At 41.7% G+C, this 18,557-nt stretch overlaps 2 protein-coding genes across 30 annotated transcripts in view; one reads left to right on the plus strand and one right to left on the minus strand.

Moving 5' to 3' along the window:
• Positions 1-9,298, minus strand: part of LOC112669570 (translation initiation factor IF-2-like) — a 44,289-nt gene extending 34,991 nt beyond the window's left edge. The window contains exons 1-3 of the mRNA XM_049100801.1: positions 9,087-9,298; positions 7,566-8,580; positions 5,625-5,760 (exon numbers count right to left, since the gene is read on the minus strand). Coding sequence (XP_048956758.1) covers positions 5,625-5,760; positions 7,566-8,580; positions 9,087-9,298 — 1,363 coding nt within the window. The remainder of the gene's footprint in view (positions 1-5,624; positions 5,761-7,565; positions 8,581-9,086) is intronic.
• Positions 7,559-18,557, plus strand: part of ZMYM5 (zinc finger MYM-type containing 5) — a 77,008-nt gene continuing 66,009 nt past the window's right edge. For 8 of the 29 annotated variants that reach the window (XR_007405818.1, XM_035716082.2, XM_035716076.2 and 5 more), the window contains exons 1-2: positions 9,205-9,363; positions 10,056-10,114. The gene's annotated coding sequence lies outside the window, so the exon portion shown is untranslated. The other 21 variants (XM_049101089.1, XM_035716084.2, XM_035716056.2 and 18 more) reach the window with 20 other exon arrangements.

Consider the following 18,557-nt stretch of genomic DNA (forward strand, 5'->3'; position numbering starts at 1 on the left):
GACTCTCTTGAGCATTTCTTGCTTGGCAAGTCTTTTGGTCATGAACTCTCAACTTATGTTTATCTGGGACTTTCTTGATTTCTTTCCCACTTTTGGATAAATGTTTTCCCTGATATAGGATTCGTGGCTGACAGTTTTTTTGTTTTTGCACTTTGACCATATTGGCTTACTACAAGGATTCCCTATATGTGATGATATACTTCTTAACTACTGCTTTCAGAATTCTTGTTTTGTGTTTGTCTTTTAAAAGTTTAATTATAATGTATCCCAGTTTAGATTTCTTTGAGTTCTTTTTACTTGGGGTTCATTGATCTTTTTTATATTCATGTTTTCATCAAATTGGTGAAGCTTTCAGCCATTGTTTCTTCAAATACTTTCTCTGTCCCTCTCTTTCTTTTCCTTCCGGGACTCTCACAAAGCATATGCCAGTATTTGATGGTGTTTTATAGGTCCTTTAGGCTCTATTTGCTTTTCTTTAATCTTTCTTCTGTTTCTCAGCATCCATTATTCCATTGTCCTATCTTCAAGTTCACTGATTCTATCTCCAGCCTCCTCAAATCTGCCTTCGAATTCCTCTAGCAAAATTTACAATTCCATATTGTACTTTTTAGCTCCAGAATTTGTTTGGCTTTCTTTTTAGATTGTATATCTCTTTATTGATAGTTACATTGTTGTTCACACATTATTTTGTTTACTATTTACATCTTCCTTTACTTCTTTTATCATACTTACAGCAATTTGGCAGTGTGGCAGGATACAAAATCAATGCCCAGAAGTCAGTGGCATTTCTATACACTAACAATGAGACTGAAGAAAGAGAAATTAAGGAGTCAATCCCATTGACAATTGCACCCAAACATAAGATACCTAGGAATAAACCTAACCAAAGAGGTAAAGGATCTATACCCTAAAAACTACAGACCTTCTGAAAGAAATTGAGGAAGACACAAAGAGATGGAAAAATATTCCATGCTCATGGATTGAAAGAATTAATATTCTGAAAATGTCAATGCTACCCCGGGCAACTTACACATTTAATGCAATCCCTATCAAAATACCATGGACTTTCTTCAGAGAGTTGGAACAAATCATTTTAAGATTTATGTGGAATTAGAAAAGACCTCGAATAGCCAGGGGAATATTAAAAAAGAAAACCATAGCTGGGGGTATCACAATGCCAGATTTCAGGTTGTACTACAAAGCTGTGGTCATCAAGACAGTGTGGTACTGGCACAAAAACAGACACATAGATCAATGGAACAGAATAGAGAATCCAGAAGTGGACCCTCAACTTTATGGTCAGCTAATATTCAACAAAGGAGAAAAGACTATCCACTGGAAAAAAGACAGTCTCTTCAATAAATGGTGCTGGGAAAATTGGACATCCACATGCAGAAGAATGAAACTGGACCATTCTCTTACACCATACACAAAGATAAACTCAAAATGGACGAAAGATCTAAATGTGAGACAAGATTCCGTACTTAAAATGATTGTTTTAAAGTTTTCTCTTCTATAGCTGCCATTTTGTCAATTGACTTATTTTTTTCCTTTGAGTGGTCTCTGCTTTCCTCTTTGTTTTGGGGTTTTGTGATTTTTTGGTGTATGTTGGACATTCAATCTAACCATATGGTAACTGGAAGTTAGATTCTCCCCCTTTGCCAGGATGTACTGGGTTTTGTTATTGTTATTGTTTTTTGACTTTTGTAGTCTGCCTGTATGCCAAGGATCAACCTGAGGTGTTCACTTTAGGTCTTTTCATATTTTTTATGAGCCTTCCTCTTGGCTTACATGGTCACTCTCTAATTTTTTCATATAAGCAGTTGTTTTTTGATATCTTACTTATTAATGTCTAGCTTCCAAAAGGGCAAAAAGTGAAAAATGAAGAGGTGGGGAGAGTGTGCCTGAATGTACCATAATTTAAAAAACTGTACTCAGGCAGCCAGGGTGGCTCAGTGGTTTAGCATTGCCTATGGCCCAGGGCGTGATCCTGGAGACCTGGGATGGAGTCCCACATCGGGCTCCCCGCATGGAGCCTACTTTTCCCTCTGCCTGTGTCTCTGCCTCTCTCTCTCTCTCTCTCTCTCTCTGTGTGTGTGTGTGTGTCTCTCATTAATAAAAAAATAAAATCTTAAAAAAAAACTGTGCCCTATAGATTGATTGATACTTGGTTATTTCCTTTTTTTTTTTGGTATAAGTAAAATAGTCACAATCTTGTTTTAATATTTTTAGTATTTTGCTAGTATACCTTTGAGATAGATACTTAGAAGTCAATTTCTGTTTAAAATGTAAATTTTATGGGATTGTACCCATATTGCCAATTCTCTGATGTGTTGGTTTACTGTGCCAGTAGAAATATATAAAAATAACTTTTTTCCTACAGCCTCTACAATAACATGTTTCTACCTTCTTTCTTATCCCTTACTAATAGTGTCCTTATAGTCTAGATTTCTACTAAGAGTATTCAGTGGAATGTTTAAGTTAGTAAGTTGAAAAGATCAACAGAACAAATGGAAAAAAATGAAAAGGAAGGTATTAATTAAGGATAAGTTAATAAATCACCAAACCAGATTAAAGATAAATATGAATCAAGATTTTGGCACCTGGAAGGGGGTGATAATGTTATAAATTCTTAAAAATGTGGAAGTGGCTTTGCAACATGGTAGTTGTGAAGACGGGAAGATTTTGAAGAGGAAAATATTCCTGATAAATACATTTTAATGTACAACCTCACACTATTTCTGCTTTGGGTCTTTCTCACATATTTTGACATTTTGTATTCTTATCACCATTTTATTTATTTATTTATTTATTTATTTATTTATTTATTTATTTATTTATTAAATATAATTTTCAAATGGCTCAGGTAGTTAAGCTTATGCCTTCTGCTCTGGTCATGATCCCAGGGTCCTGGGATTGGGCCCTGCATCAGGCTCCATGGTTAGCATGGAGTCTGCTTCTTTCTCTCCATTTGCCCCTTCCCTTGCTCATGCTCTTCTGCTCTCTCTTTCTCAAATGAATATTCATCTGAGAGAAAGAGAGCACTGAAGCATGGGGATAGGTAAAGGGAGAGGCAGAGGGAGAGGGAAAGATTCTTATCCCAAGCGGACTTCCTGCTGAGTGCACAGTCCCATGCAATGGTTGATCTCAAAACCCCAAGAACATGACCTGAGCTGAAATCAAGAGTTGGTTGCTCAACCAACTGAGCCACCCAGGTGTCCCTTATTACCATTTCATTCTTAAGTATTTCTTCATTTTCTTTATAATTTCATTTTACCCAAAGTTATTTAGTAATCATTTGCTTAGTTTTGAAGCTTCTAGGACTTATTAATTTTGTTATTGATCTTGATTATTATTAGATAATGGTTGGAGAACATGGTCTATGTAATATTGATTTTTAGAATTCATTACGGTTACTTTAGGGACAAATCTGATCTATTGTAAATATTTTCTTTTTTTTTAAATTTTTACTTATTTATGATAGTCACACAGAGAGAGAGAGAGAGAGAGAGAGAGAGAGAGAGAGAGAGAGAGAGGCAGAGACACAGGCAGAGGGAGAAGCAGGCTCCATGCACCGGGAGCCCGACGTGGGACTCAATCCCGGGTCTCCAGGACCGCGCCCTGGCCAAAGGCAGGCGCCAAACCGCTGCGCCACCCAGGGATCCCTGCAAATATTTTCAATATAAGAAGGATGTCTGGGCAGCCCCGGTGGCTCAGCGGTTTAGCGCCACCTTCAGCCCAGGGCATGATCCTGCGTACCTGGGATCGAGTCCCACGTCAGGCTTCCTGCATGGAGCCTGCTTCTCCCTCTGCCTGTGTCTCTGCCTTTCTCTCTTTCTAATAAATAAATAAATAAAATCTTTAAAAAAATAATAAAAAAAATAAAAAGGTTATCTATTTTCTACTTGCTAATTGCATAATTCTCCATATGTATATATATATATAAATACACATATTTGTTATTGATCCTGATTATTATTAAATAATGGTTAGAGAACATGGTCTATATGATATTGATTTTTAGAATTCATTAAGGTTACTTTAGGGACAAATCTAACCTATTGTAAATATTTTTAATATAAAAAGAATGTCTATTTTCTACTTGCTAATTGCATAATTATTAATTATATATGTGTATATATATACACATATTTGTTCATATCTTTTTTATCTCATCTTATTTTTTAATCTCCTTGATCTATCACTTCCTGAGAGTAGGTATGTTAAACTCTTTAAGCAAAACGTGTCATTGATTTTTCTAATTCTTACTCCATTTCCTTGTTTTGCTTTTTAGCTATATTGTAGCTATATATTTGTTTCTTAGAGATATCATAACAAATTACCTCAAACTTGATGGCTTAAAACAATATAATTTTAATCTTTCAGAGTTCTAGAAATCAGAATTCTGAAATCAAGTTGTCAGCAGGGCCATGCTTCCTTCAAAACTCTAGATTTCTTGCCTTTTCAAGCTTCTGGTTCCTCCAGGAATCCCTAGATTGTGGCAGCATAACCCTAGTTAGTCTCTGCTTCTGTCTTCACATGCACTTTTCCTTTGTGAATTTTCATTTGTTATTGGGCAGTTGTCACTGTATTTAGGGTACACTTTCATCCAAGATGAACTCATATCAAGATCCTTAAGTAGATGTGCAAAGACCTTTTTTTGTGAATGAGATTACTTTTAAAGGTTCTGGATGAACATATATTTTGAGGAGGGCAACCTTTAATCTACTATAAATGGTACATATTAGGTACATGTATGTATATGACAGTTGTACCTTCTTACTTGGTTGGTTAAAATATGCCCATTATTTTGCATACACGTATATACATACAATATATGTATGTATATATAAAAATACATACAAGTATGTATATACGTATATGCAAAATGTATATACAAATATATATTCTACATCATGCCATTGCCATTTATTATCATAAATAGACATTCTTTTTATATTAAAAATATTTACAACAACATGGAAGTCATTAATTGGGAGTTGGAGTATTAGTAAGGAATTTAAAGACAATGATAAAATCTAAGAATTAGTCTGCTTTTTATTATCACTATGTTCAAGCAATTTTAAATAATGTCAGTGGTAAAATACTTCTTACAATTATCTTTTGTTGGTCTAGGTATAGAATAACTATTTCAGGTACTGTTGAGTATTAATAAACTTGTAAACTCCAAATTATCATGTTGTATTGCATATCATTTATTTTATTTTTTTAAAGACTTTATTTATTCATGAGAGATACAGAGAAGAGGCACAGTCATAAGCAAAGGGAGAAGCAGGCTCCTCGCCGGGAGCCGGAACTGGGACTCAATCCCGGAAGTCCGAGATCATGCCCTGAGCCGAAGACAGACGTTCAACCACTAGGCCACCCAGGTGTTCCTGCGTATCATTTAACACTATTTTACACAGAGGTTAATTCAGAAAACTCCCAATATAACTATCACTCTGCAATACACATAAACTTACTTACACATCTCTGTTTTGAGAGCAAGTTTATAATAATTCTAAATCATTAGAGCTTGCTTCATGTGCAGTTCAGGTCTATAACTCTTGGGACACATATTACTTCATTTAAACAGCAGATTATAAATAAATGAGGAGGGGCACCTGAGAATCTCAGTTGGTTGAGAGTCTGCCTTCTGCTCAGGTCCTGATTCCAGTGTCCTGGGGTTAAGCCCGATGTCAGGCTCCCCGATGAGCTTCTCCCACTTCCTTTGTCTGCTGCTTCCCCTGCTTGTGCTCTCTGTCAAAAAAAATAAATAAAATATTTAAAAACAAATAAATAAATGATAACACAGTCATTGTAAAGAACAAACAGAATTTATATAATCTTAATTCTGTTATCATACAGACCACTTGGAGTTTTTCTGTGTGTAATAACTGGGTTTTTTTTTTTTAAGATTTTATTTATTTTTCATGAGAGACACACAGAGAGAGAGGCAGAGACATAGGCAGAGGGAGAAGCAGGCTCCTCACAGGGAGCCCAATGCCGGACTTGATCCTATCCCAGGATCAAGAGCTGAGCCAAAGGCAGGCCCCCAACTGCTGAGCCACCCAGGTGTCCCAATATTGATCTTTAAAATTTTTGTTTTATTTATTTAAATTTTTTAGGGGAGAGCAGAAAGGGGTACAGGGAGAGGGAGAGAGAGAATCTTAAGCAGGCTTTATGGCCAGTGAAGGGCCCTTTGTGGGTCTTGACCTGGAACCCTGAGATCATGATCTGAGCCAAAATCATGAGTTGGAGGCTTGACTGAGCCATCCAGGTGCCCCTAATTACCGATCTTTTGGTTTGATTTAATGTTCACAGAAAGGCAAACATTGTGACTAAAGGTACATTCTCTAGTGCCAAATTGCCTGTGTTTTATCTTTATCACCAGCTAACTGTATGATCATAGGCAAGTTACTTGTAACTCTCAGTTTCAACATCTTTTAAATGTGGGTAATAATAAAATATGGATTAATAAAGATATTTTAAGACCATTTTGGTAGGATTTAATGAGTTATTACAGATACTAGTTAGAATTGCACTTTTAACACAATAAATACTTGATAAAATTTAACTTTTATTATTATTAATTCATATTATTAATTCCCAACTATCTCAGTGGTATATTAAGAAAAAAATTCTTCTTTTTTTTTTTTTGAAAAAAAAGTTCTTTATAAAAGTCTTTAATGTAGGGATGCCAGGGTGGTTCAGAGTTTAAGCTTCTGACTTTTGGCTCAGGGCATGATCCCTGAGTTCAGGGATGAGTCCAGCATGGCTACCTGTAGGAAGCCTGCTTTTCCCCCTGCCTATGTCTCTGCCTTTCGGCGTCTCTCATGAATAAATAAAATCTTAAACAAACAAACAAAAAATATTTGTGGGGGTGAGGTATGGGTGAGAAAAGAGACTGAGGGAATTCATGCTTATTTTAAACCACAGGCAACAAGACAAAAGTGTATTTTAGGCAATGACATCAGGAAAGAAAGATGATTGAAAAGCTTAAGATGGCTGGTTTTTCAGTCTTTTTCCCCACTCCTCAAATAATATTTAAGATGAATGCAGTAATTTCCTTCAGAACTTTCCATAATGACAGAAATATTTTGTATCCACGCTGTGCAATAGAGCAGCTAGTAAGAGTGAGAGAATTTAAATAACTTATTACTGATGATAAAGATTAAAAGACAGCCATCTGGCTGTAGGAAGCATACTTAGTCACAATTTCTATTTGCTTTTCCATAAGGAGTAAGTCTTTATCAAAAGATCCATAATCAACATTGTTTTGTTATTTACCAGTGTCACATTTTTATTTGGACCTTACAACATCCTAAATTATTTAATTACAAAATAGCAAGTCAGGTTGAAGGATGGTCATGGATTGAATGAATCTCTACTAGATGACGCTCCGTGTCATCTACAACTGTGTGACATCAGTTTTTACGAGAAGTTGACTAGTTCATTAAAAACCTCAGGTTCGTCACCACCGCGTTGCCCTTTCCGCGGTGCCATCGCACGTGTACTTTTTAACAGGCAGCGGCGCGAGATAACCCGGCGAGTGACAAGTCTACCTCGTCCCCCATTTGTCCCCCGCCAGCGGCTGCAGTCCCGCCAGCCACCGCCAGGGTGAGACGGAAGAGGCCTCCCTGCCCTCTTGGCTGGGATCTTGGAGATCGTACAGCACCATGACGTGCGCCGAAGACGTAGGTGTAGACGGTGAACAAAGAGGAGCCCCACGGTGGATGTGGCGCCCCGGGCACGCCCGCGTCGGGCCCCGGCGCGACGCCCCGCACCTCCGCTCGACTCCCCGCACCCGGGCAGCCCCGGCGGGGCGAAGCGATAGGGCCGACCGCGGAGTGGAGTCTCCATCCACGGTTGAGGACCAGGAGACGGTGGAGGCCGTGGGGAGGCTGGGTAGAGGCTGGGGAGGGCCACCGAACGAGGCTGCGGAGGAGGACGACGGCAGCGCGGGAGGACACGCCGAGGGGAGGCCGCGGCCCCTCCGACAGGCGGGAGCCCCGCTCCCGGGGAGCCCGCAGCTTCCTCCATCTTGGTGGATGCAGGCGGGGAGCGGCGTCTGGGTGTGTGCCCTGTGGCGCCCGCCCCAGGGGCCCCTCGGACGCACACGCTGGAATCAGGGGCTGTGCCCTCGGCCGAATGGCGGAGCCCAGTTGGGGCTTCGCGGGGCCAAGTTTCCCAGCCCCACGGGCTTTGGTTTTGAATTGGTCCCAAGTTCCCACAGCAGTCCCGACAAAATGGAGGACGTCGTCTCCTCCTACAGCCGTGACGGGAGGTGGGGGGACAATTCCCCACGGGCTGAGGCGACGGTGGAGGTGCTCCCACCCCCTCAGCGCACGCGGGAACCCCCTGCGCGCGCTGCCCCGACCTCCCGCCGTGCCTCGCTGCGGCCCCTGCCCGGGCGCGGCCCTCCCGGGGGGCGTCACGCACTGGACAGGGAGGGCGCCGAGGACATCGAGGCCGCGTCTCTCCTCAGGCAGGGTCGCTGGGAGCGGCTCCAGGGGCCCGGGCGCCCAGGCCCGAGTCAGGGTAGGCGGCCACGGCCCCGGTGTCGGGCCGTCCCGGGCCCTGGAGGGCACCCCGGACCCCCAGGGAGCGAGCCGGCGGCTGGGGCAGCGGGCAGCGGGCAGCGTAACTCGGGCTGCCTGACCCTGACGGACCCGGGGGTGGGGGCGGGGAGGGAGGCGGGGGTAAGGAGGGGAGGGGACGCGGCCGAGGGCCGAGCGCCGGCGGAGGGGGGAGTGGAACGGCAACGCCGGGGGGCGTGGCCCGCGCCTGACGGACAGCCCTTCGGACCACCCCCCCGAGGGGGGTCCTGAAGGACAGCAGAGGGGGCCAATGGGCGCGCCCGAGGCGCCCCGGCCCGCCCTCCCCGCCGGCCAATGAGGGCGCGGAGGGCGGAGCCTCCCCGGGCTCGGCCGCGCCACCGCCTCCTCCGCCTCCTCCTCCTCACCAGCGCTAAACCCGGGACTGGACCGAGCGGAGTTGTGCGTGTTGCCGAAGGGGGGTGGGCCGGGGGAGGGGAGGTTCGTTCCGCGGAGCCGCAGCCAGAACCGGGTGAGGCTTATCCCCGCTGTCTTTCCAGTCCGGGTCCGCCGATAGTGGGGGTGGCTGGGAGCAGCGCAGCCTCGGGAGGAGGAGGCGGAGGCGGAGGCGGCTGGGGAGGCGGAGATGGGTGAGGGCAGCCTCCGGAGCCTCCCACCGACCCGGGATTAATACCCCGCGGCGCGGCCGCCGTCGCCGCTGCCGCGTCGGGGCCTCGGGGGCTGCTCCGGGCTCCGCTCATGTCACAGGCGTCTTCGCGTGCGGCCCGAAGGGCTGCGAGAGTGAGGGAGAGGCCGGGAGGGCTGGGTGAGGCGGACGCCAGAGGCGGGGGTCGCTCGGGGGCCGGGGGGCGGCCCGGGCCGGGGCGGCGGGAGGTCGCGGGGTATTTTTCCTTTCTTTCTTGCGGGGGGGGTGGTGGTGGTGGGGCGGTGGGGGGAGGGGCGCCTCAGTTGGTTCTCCCGCTCTCGGGGCTGCGCTCGCACCGTCTCCGCGGTAGCCCGAGGTCCCCAAGTTTTTCGGGGCGAGGGTGCTGCCTCTTCCCCCGCCGGGTCCCCTCCGTCGCTCTTCCCTTCCCCGGCATTTGTCGTCTTCTCTTTATGTGTTTAATTTGGGCTAGTTTTAATGGCGGGCGGGAGTCGGGCAGTCTCGGAGTCATTGCAAGTGCTCCGACCAACGGGATTTCAGCTCGGCCGTGCGGTGGCGGCCCCTCACCCCGAGGTGCTGCCGGTGACGGGCGAGGCCAGGGGCAGAGTCCGGAGGGAGTGCCGTCCGCCCTCCTCCCACCGTGTAGTTTGCAAAACGACGTTGAGCGCTGTCTAGTTTTTGAGGGCCGTGCGGATTTTTGGATTTTCTTTGGTTTCTTCCCAGCACGGGTGGGGTAGGGTGGAAGAGCGCGGAAACTCCTGCACTTTCGCCCCTGCTTTCTCCTCCTGGTGGTGAAGGACTTGATGGTGTTGCGTCTTAATTGGGCGAACTAAATTTCGCCTCTCTGGTTCTAGGACCTTCTGGCCCGTCTGGGGAAACTTCGGGAGAAAGTAAAGAAGAAAACATAACCTTTGTGAGTAATTGCACCCTTTTCTTTAATACACTTAGTGCCACAGTTAGGTGACTTTGTTATGAAGGCAAAGAGCTGATTGCTTAGGTGGACCCTGCCCTTGGAGACAGGCTGGGGAAACTCCTGGGAAAGCAGTGGGAATGCGTGCTGGTACTTACACCACTGGAGTTTCTAGAGTTCCAAAGTTGTACTTTAAAGTTGGTTTCATTTTTAATGCTTCGCATTTAATTTTATTTTTTCCTTCCCTGTGGATAAAAGTATTTTTTTCTTCGCTGTTGGATTAAAGGAAAACATAATGGATCTTCTATTGTTTTAGGGGTGACAGAGTATTTTTGCTATCCTCTTATATTTGAGGAAAATTTAAGTAACCTGCTAGTCTTCCCGACAGCATCACATCAGGAGATATATGATGTAGTTGTCTCAGTGCTGTGGTTTTACGATTGACCACTGAATTGGTACCAATGCACAGCCTGATCTTTCCATGAAGTTAATATGTCTTTTCCTTGTACCAGAAAATAATTACGTTTCATTTTGGTACAATAAAGGGCCCAGTTGTCTGTTAGCTATTCAGTTAATGGTTTTTTAGCACCAATTCTTGCCTGAATAATAATTTTATTAGGAGTCTGAAGATAGTGATTTGGAAAAAAAGTCACTGATTCTACATCTATTACTTAGTGTGTCTTTTAAAGCTGATCCAACAATTTATAATTGGTCATTGAAAAGAAACTTGTGAGTAGAATAACTCGCATTGTAGTATTTCCTGCCTTCCCTTTGGCCTTGTCCTCCTTACCAAACTTGGCTTTGTACTTAACTCACTTTATTCTTCACGTTACGCGTTTTTAGCTTGTTAGACCTAGGACACTGTGCTGTTAGCATATAGATTGCTATGTGTAGCCTTGCAGGCTCAGTCAGGAGAGTGTGCAACTTTTGATCTAGACATTTTTAATTAACTTTTTAGTCATTACTCATCTAGAGTATTGATAATTTTGTGGTTTTTCATTTTTTTTGTTTTTTGCTGCATTATTTATCGCTCTTTTTTCTTTTGACTATTCTTAGAAGTTTTCCTCAGGAAAAAAAAAAAAAAAAAAGAAGTTTTCCTCAGATATTTAATAATTTTTGATTGGTCTACTCATGATTAAAAATTCAGAAGTAGAAAGCAAATTAGGAAAATATGTGGGCTTTCAATTTGTGAGCTTCACTGTGGATGATTCTTATAACCCTTTGATGGAGAATATCTTGAGTCATTATCTTTAGGTCTTTCCTTTTTTGCTGGTTCCTAATTCCACAGAGAAGACGGTTTCTGAAAAACAAGCCTTCCAGGGAAGGGTAGCATGCCTGAAAGATAGAGGTCTGGATGCCAGGTGTATGGGAATCAAGTGGAAGTAGGCATTTCATATGCATGATAGTGAACCATGATAGTGAATGCATGATAGCTTCACCCATGTTTGGTGAGCCCCAGACAAAAATCTTATACTCTATCCAAAGAATAGAAGTCTAGAACTTGTGCCAGGATGAGGAAAAAAACCTGTCATCCTCAACCTGGTGGGAAAGAATGGATCTGGGATCCCACAACCTCATTTTAGCTTCCTATCCCTTATTCCAAGGATATCTGGAGCTACTTGTTTCTGAACCTTTTGAAGATTCTGTAGCATAAATCAGGATGTTTCTTCTCAGCTTTTTCCATCACTATTTTAGAGTTTGTCTCAGGAACGCCTGGCCTGGGTGGCTCAGCAGTTGAGAGTCTGCCTTCAGCTGAGGGCGTGGTCCTGGAGTCCCAGGATCAAGTCCCACATCAGGCTCCCTGCATGGAGCCTGCTTCTCTCTCTGCCTATGTCTCTGCTCCTCTCTCTGTGTCTCTCCTGAATAAATAAATAAAATATTTTTTAAAAAAAGAAAAGAAAATAGAGTTTGTGTCAGATCAGCTGAGGTAGTTAACTACTCATCCTTTTACTTTTCAGCTTACAAAATTTTGTTGCTTTGTTTTCTTTTGTTTCCTTTTTTTTTTTTTTATAATTTTATTTATTTGATAGTGTATGTGCACATACACACAAAGCAAGGGGAGCAGCAGATAGAGGGAGCCACACAGGGCTGGATCCCAGAATCCTGAGTTCATGACCTGAGCCAAAGGCAGATGCTTAACTAACTGAGCCACCCAGGTACCCTGTTGCTTCCTTTCTGGTTCTTCCTTTCCTTGGGAGTGGGAACTTTACCACTGTTTATGGCGATTTTAGAAGGAAGTGAAGTTAGTTGTGTATAATCCGTATCAACTTAATTACTACCAACCTATTTTTTTCTAGGTAGTAATTTTGTACTTGGGTACTTCAGTAATTCTCTTGCTATTTGTGGTAGTTGTTTTTTTTTTTTTTTTTTTTTTCTATTTATTTATGATAGTCATAGAGAGAGAGAGAGAGAGAGAGAGAGGCAGAGGGAGAAGCAGGCTCCATGTACCGGGAGCCTGATGTGGGACTCGATCCCGGGTCTCCAGGATCGAGCCCTGGGCCAAAGGCAGGCGCCAAACCGCTGCGCCACCCAGGGATCCCGGTAGTTGTTTATTTAGTTTATCTTTCTTCTATCTCATATTCATTATATCTCCAGAATTGTGGTACATCTTTATTTTATTTCTGATTTTATTTTATTTATTTATTTATTTATTTTTATTTCTGATTTTAAACGGGAATGCTTTTACCAGATACTCACTAAACATAAAGTTAGCTTTCAAGTTGAGGTGATGTTTATGTAAATACATAAATATTTTTAGTAAGAAAGACCTATCTGTAACAGTGTAAGTCCACAGAGATGCTACAGGAATATGCTTTAGGGCTAATTGGTGTTTAACAGTGGTTTTTGTAACCTATATCCTGTATCCTATATCCTGATTATCTTTCATAGACCTTACAGTTACAGGTGGCCAGAAAAATGAACTTTGAAACACTATTTTTTTTTCTTATGGTGATTCTTTTTTTTTTTAAGATTTTATTTTTGGGACGCCTGGGTGGCTCAGTGGTTTAGCGTCTGCCTTTGGCCCAAGGTGTGATCCTGGAGTCCCAGGATTGAGTTCTGCATCGGGCTCCCTGCATGGAACCTGCTTTTCCTCTCTCTGCCTGTTTCTCTGCCTCTCTCTCTCTCTGTGTCTCTCATGAATAAATAAATAAAATCTTTTAAAAAAAATTTTAAAAAATTATTTTTAAGTAATCTCGGTGTCCAACATGGGACTCAAACTCACAACCCAGAGATCAAGAATCACATGTTCTAGTAACTGAGCTGGCCAGGTACCTCAATAATTAAATATTTTTAGATACTTTCTTGGTGATTTAAATTTTTGAAGATTCATAATGCAAGTTAGTTTACCTATCTCATCATGTGCTAATCTTGTCATATTAATATTTCAACAGTTCTATTTTACCTACTTTTTTTTTTATTTTTTATTTTTTAATTTATTTATGATAGTCACAGAGAGAGAGAGAGAGAGAGGCAGAGACACAGGCAGAGGGAGAAGCAGGCCCCATGCACCGGGAGCCCGACGTGGGATTCGATCCCGGGTCTCCAGGATCGCACCCTGGGCCAAAGGCAGGCGCCAAACCGCTGCGCCACCCAGGGATCCTATTTTACTTACTTTTTAACAACAGATCCTTCTGATGTCTGGGTAGCTCATTTGGTTGAGCATCTGACTCTTGTTTTGGGCTCAGGTGGTGATCTCAGGATGGAGTGAACCCCACTCACCCCACTCCCTACTCGGGCTCAGCACTCTGCCAGGAGTCAGCTTGAGGTTCCTCTCTGCCTTCATCACATGTGTTCTCTATCTCTTTCTCTCTTGTTTTTAAAGATTTTATTTATTCATTCCTGAGAGAAACAGAGACACAGGCAGAGGGAGAAGCAGGGTCCATGCTGGGAGCCTGGATGTGGGACTCGAATCGGAACTCCAGGACTATGTCCTGAGCTCAAGGCAGAACGCTGAGCCACCCAGGTATCCCTCTCTCTGTCTTTCAAATATATAAATCTTTTTTTTTTTTTTTAAAGGTAACATTCTTTTTACTATGTAAATTATTTGTAATTGTATGTAAATATAATTGAATATTGAATGGCTACTGAATTACTCAGCTAATAAGTAAAGAATTTAGCCAGAAACTTTTGCAACTTTTAAAAAGCTTATTGTATGAGTTCCTGGGTGGCTTAGTTGGTCCTTTGGCTCAGGTCATGATCTCAGGTCTTGAGATTGAAGACTGCCTTGGGCTCTCTCCTCAGTGGGAAGTCTGCTTCTCCCTCTCCCTCCGTCCCTCCCCCTGTTCCTGTACACTCTCTTAAATATATAAAATCTTTTTTAATAAAAAAGGAACATTTTAAAAACTGACACTGAAAAAAAAATAAAAATAAAAACTGACACTGAATATACACTTAAAAATGGTTAAAATGAAAAAAAAAAAAGGTTAAAATGGCAAGTTCCCTTAATTGACTGAGCCACCCAAGCACCCCTGTTTTGCTATGTTTTTTTTTGTTTTGTTTTTTGTTTTTTTAGATTTTATTTATTCATGAGAGAGAGAGGCAGAAACACAGGCAGAGGGAGAAGCAGGCTCCATGCAGGGAGTCTGACATAGGACTCAATCCTGGGTCTCCAGGATCACACCCTGGGCTGAAGGCCGGCACCTTCAGCCACCGGGGCTGCCCTGCTATGGGTTTTTAAAAAGGTAAGTACATCAACCTTCAGAAAGAAAAACAACTCAGATGTTACTAAAAGTAAATACAAAAGAGGAGAACACTGTCTTTTTATTTATTTAATTATTTTAAAGATTTTATTTGTTTGAGAGAGAGACAGCATGACTGGTGGGGGCAGAGGGAGAGGGACAAGCAGACTAAGCATGGAGCCGGATGAGGGGCCCAGTCCCAGGACCCCAAAATCATGACCCAAGTTGAAGTCCTATGCTTAACCCACCGACCCCACTGCCACCCCGTTGTCCCCAAAACACTCTTACTTACGTCTTTGTTTAATGATAGCTCTTATCTTTACTCCTTATTAGATACCCTTATAATTTTGCAAAATTATTGCCAATTATAAAGAGATAGTTTGCATTTAAGAGTCTTCTTTGGGTTTCAGGCTAACTTTTTGAATGGTAGTATATTTTCTTATCAAATTTCTCTGTGCAGGTTTTCTTTTGATTGTATATATTACTTGAGGTTACATTAATTTTCATCATATCCAAATGAAACCAATTAAGATTTGGTTATAATTTGTAGATAAATAGAATAACAAAGATTAGCTAAATGCTTAAGATTAATTAGATACTTGTTGAAATCCTAGGATATAGGCAAAGTATCTGCCTGAATACCTTCTAATAGGAGAGGGATTTAACATTTTTTGCTTTAATATGGTCCAAACAGATTAGAGTCTTGCATGTCTAGTTATCTCAGTAAAAAACCTTAGAATCATATGTTATCCCCATTTATAGTTTATAGTTTAGAAAACTAAAAATGAAGTGGAATAATTTGCTTAGTGTCACACAACTAATTCACTAAACCATAACTTGTTCTCTGTTTTTGGATTATATGGAAGTACTCAGAACTTTTCTATAATCTTTTCCTGAAATTTAAGTGTTTGGTTAAATTATATGCACAATGGCTTTTCGTAGTGGTTTGACTTTTTTGTAATCTATGACTTGAAAATAGGTGAATACTTAATATTTTTTTCAGAGATGATTGCAATGAATGGAGCATCAAGAATGCTCTTTCTGTTATTTTCTTTGAGAAGGTTAAAATATATCCTCGCAGCTACCAGAAGATACTGTGGAGTCACCTATGGTTCTTTTCCAAAAAGTGTTCTTTTCTATTATAGGTTTATTCAAATATAGAAAGGACTAAAAGGGCAGCCCTGGTGGCCCAGCGGTTTAGTGCCGCCTTCAGCCCAGCATGTGATCCTGGGGACCCAGGATCGAGTCTCACGTTGGGCTCCCCGCATGGAGCCTGCTTATCCCTCTGCCTGTGTCTCTGCCCCCCCCCCTCTCTCTCTGTCTCTCATGAATAAATAAATAAAAATCTTAAAAAAAAAAAAAAAAAGGACTAAGAGATCATATATAACAGCTCTCATATTTCATAACTCAGTTTAGGCTAAATTATTGCTTCTTTCCTTTGAAAGTCAACCACACTGGACGTGTAGTAACCATGGGCCCAATTTTTGTGTTTTTTATAGTTCTTTTAAAGTGGTCCCTTAGATCTGTTATTTTTTTTTTCTTTGAAATGGACATTGAGGGACACCGGCGTGGCTTAGCTGTTTAGCACCTGCCTTCGGCCCAGGGCTCAATAAAATCTTAAAAAAAAAAAGAGAAAGAAATGGACATTGGATGTTGATTTTGTTTTAACAAAATCATCTTAATAAAAGATAAGTATTTTCTAAAAATTGTTTTATACATTAACTGCAAATAATACGGTGGCTATGGTATCAATTCTAGAGTCATTTCTCTTTTTTTTTTTTTTTTTTACATTTTTTAAATTTATTCATAAGAGGCACACAGAGAAAGAGGCAGAGACACAGGCAGAGGGAGAAGCAGACTCCATGCAGGTAGCCTGACGTGGGACTCAGTCCTGGGTCTCCAGGATCACGCCCTGGGCTGAAGGTGGCGCCAAACCACTGAACCACCTGGGCTGCCCTAGAGTCAGATTTCTTTGATTTGAATCCTGACTCTAACCTTTCCAGCAATGGATGCTTGGGCAGGCTATGGAGATTACATATCTATGGAGTCTTAGTTTCCTAATGGGTAAAATGGGAAAAAGAATAGTTTATACTTCATTTTTATATGCATTAACTGAGTTAATATTGAATGACATAATACCTATTAGGAATAAGTCTTATCAAAAAAAAAAAAAAAAAGGAATAAGTCTTATCTATTATATAACTTCTCAATTAAAATTAGTTGCGAAAATTTAATTTTTTTTATTTATTTTATTTTTTTTAGTTGTGAAAATTTTAGAATGGAAATATTATGTAGCATATTTCAGTATGAGTTGGTTTGTATGTATGTATGTATTTATGAAACGGAGAGATTGAGGCAGAAACACAGGCAGAGGAGAACCAGGCAGAGGGAGAAAGCAGGCTCCATGCAGGGATCCTGATGTGGGACTCGATCCCGGGTCTCCAGGATCACGCCCTGGGTTGAAGGCGGCGCTAAACCGCTGAGCCACCTGGGCTGCCCAGTATGAGTTGTTTAAAATGGAATGATGACTGCCATATGAAGTGAGTTTTCTTAATAATTCAACACCCATATAATTCCCATCTTCTTCACTCTTGAGGTTCTAAAAAAGTTGAGGCTAGCATATGTAAATTTACCTCAGCTTTTCATCTGTCATTTCTACATACTTCTATACATTACATTTTTTTTAAAAGATTTTATTTATTTATTCATAGAGACACACACACAGAGAGAGAGAGAGAGGGGCAGAGACACAGGCAGAGGGAGAAGCAGGCTCCATGCAGGGAGCCCGACGGTGGGACTCGATCCAGGGTCTCCAGGATCACGCCCTGGGCTGCAGGCGGCGCTAAACTGCTGTGCCACCGGGGCTGCCCTATACATTACTTTTTTTTTTTTAATTTTTTATTTATTTATGATAGTCATACAGAGAGAAAGAGAGAGAGAGCCAGAGACACAGGCAGAGGGAGAAGCAGGCTCCATGCACCGGGAGCCCGACATGGGATTCGATCCCGGGTCTCCAGGATCACGCCCTGGGCCAAAGGCAGGCGCCAAACCGCTGCGCCACCCAGGGATCCCTATACATTACATTTTTATGTACCTTTTCCCCTTTGGTCTTTGAGATGTGATATTTTTTTACTCATGATCACTTTCATTACCACCTGTGCACATACCCTCATCTTCTCTCCTCTACTTTTAAGAGCCTTGCTTCATCAATTAATTTACTTTTCCAGATTCTTCAATTGTCTCTCTGTACTGGATCCTTTCCTTGTCATACCCTAGTGCACAGTAGGTTCACAAAACTGTTTTGTTGAATATAACTGAATGCTAAGAATTTGAGGCCTAGTCTTTGAGTCTGGAATTTAAATCCTATTGGGTCTCACAACAATTTAGTTGGCTTCTCTTTCCTCATTTGTAAAATGGATTAAATTATACTTACATAATGGGCCTGTTTTCAGAATTTTACATAAAACACCCATTGCATAATGTCTGGCAATTCCTGAACAAGAATAAGAATGTCAGAAAGATTTCATCACAGTTATGTCAGAAGCAGAGAATTTGAAAATTAGTGACAAAAGACACAAGGGAAATAAAGATTAGATGATATAGTTATTTTAGTAGATAAAAGTATAACATAATTGTATTTGGGCTCAGGGTTATTCGTATTTGATAGAATTATTTTGTTAATATTTCCTATTTCAAAGGAAGACTTAGGTTTTTTCATTGTAAAAGATGAGTAGGTTAAATTGAGTAAATTTTTTAAGGACTACCAC

The sequence above is a fragment of the Canis lupus genome, chromosome 25 (assembly GCF_003254725.2).
Source record: "Canis lupus dingo isolate Sandy chromosome 25, ASM325472v2, whole genome shotgun sequence".
Classification (NCBI taxonomy): Eukaryota; Metazoa; Chordata; class Mammalia; order Carnivora; family Canidae; genus Canis; species Canis lupus.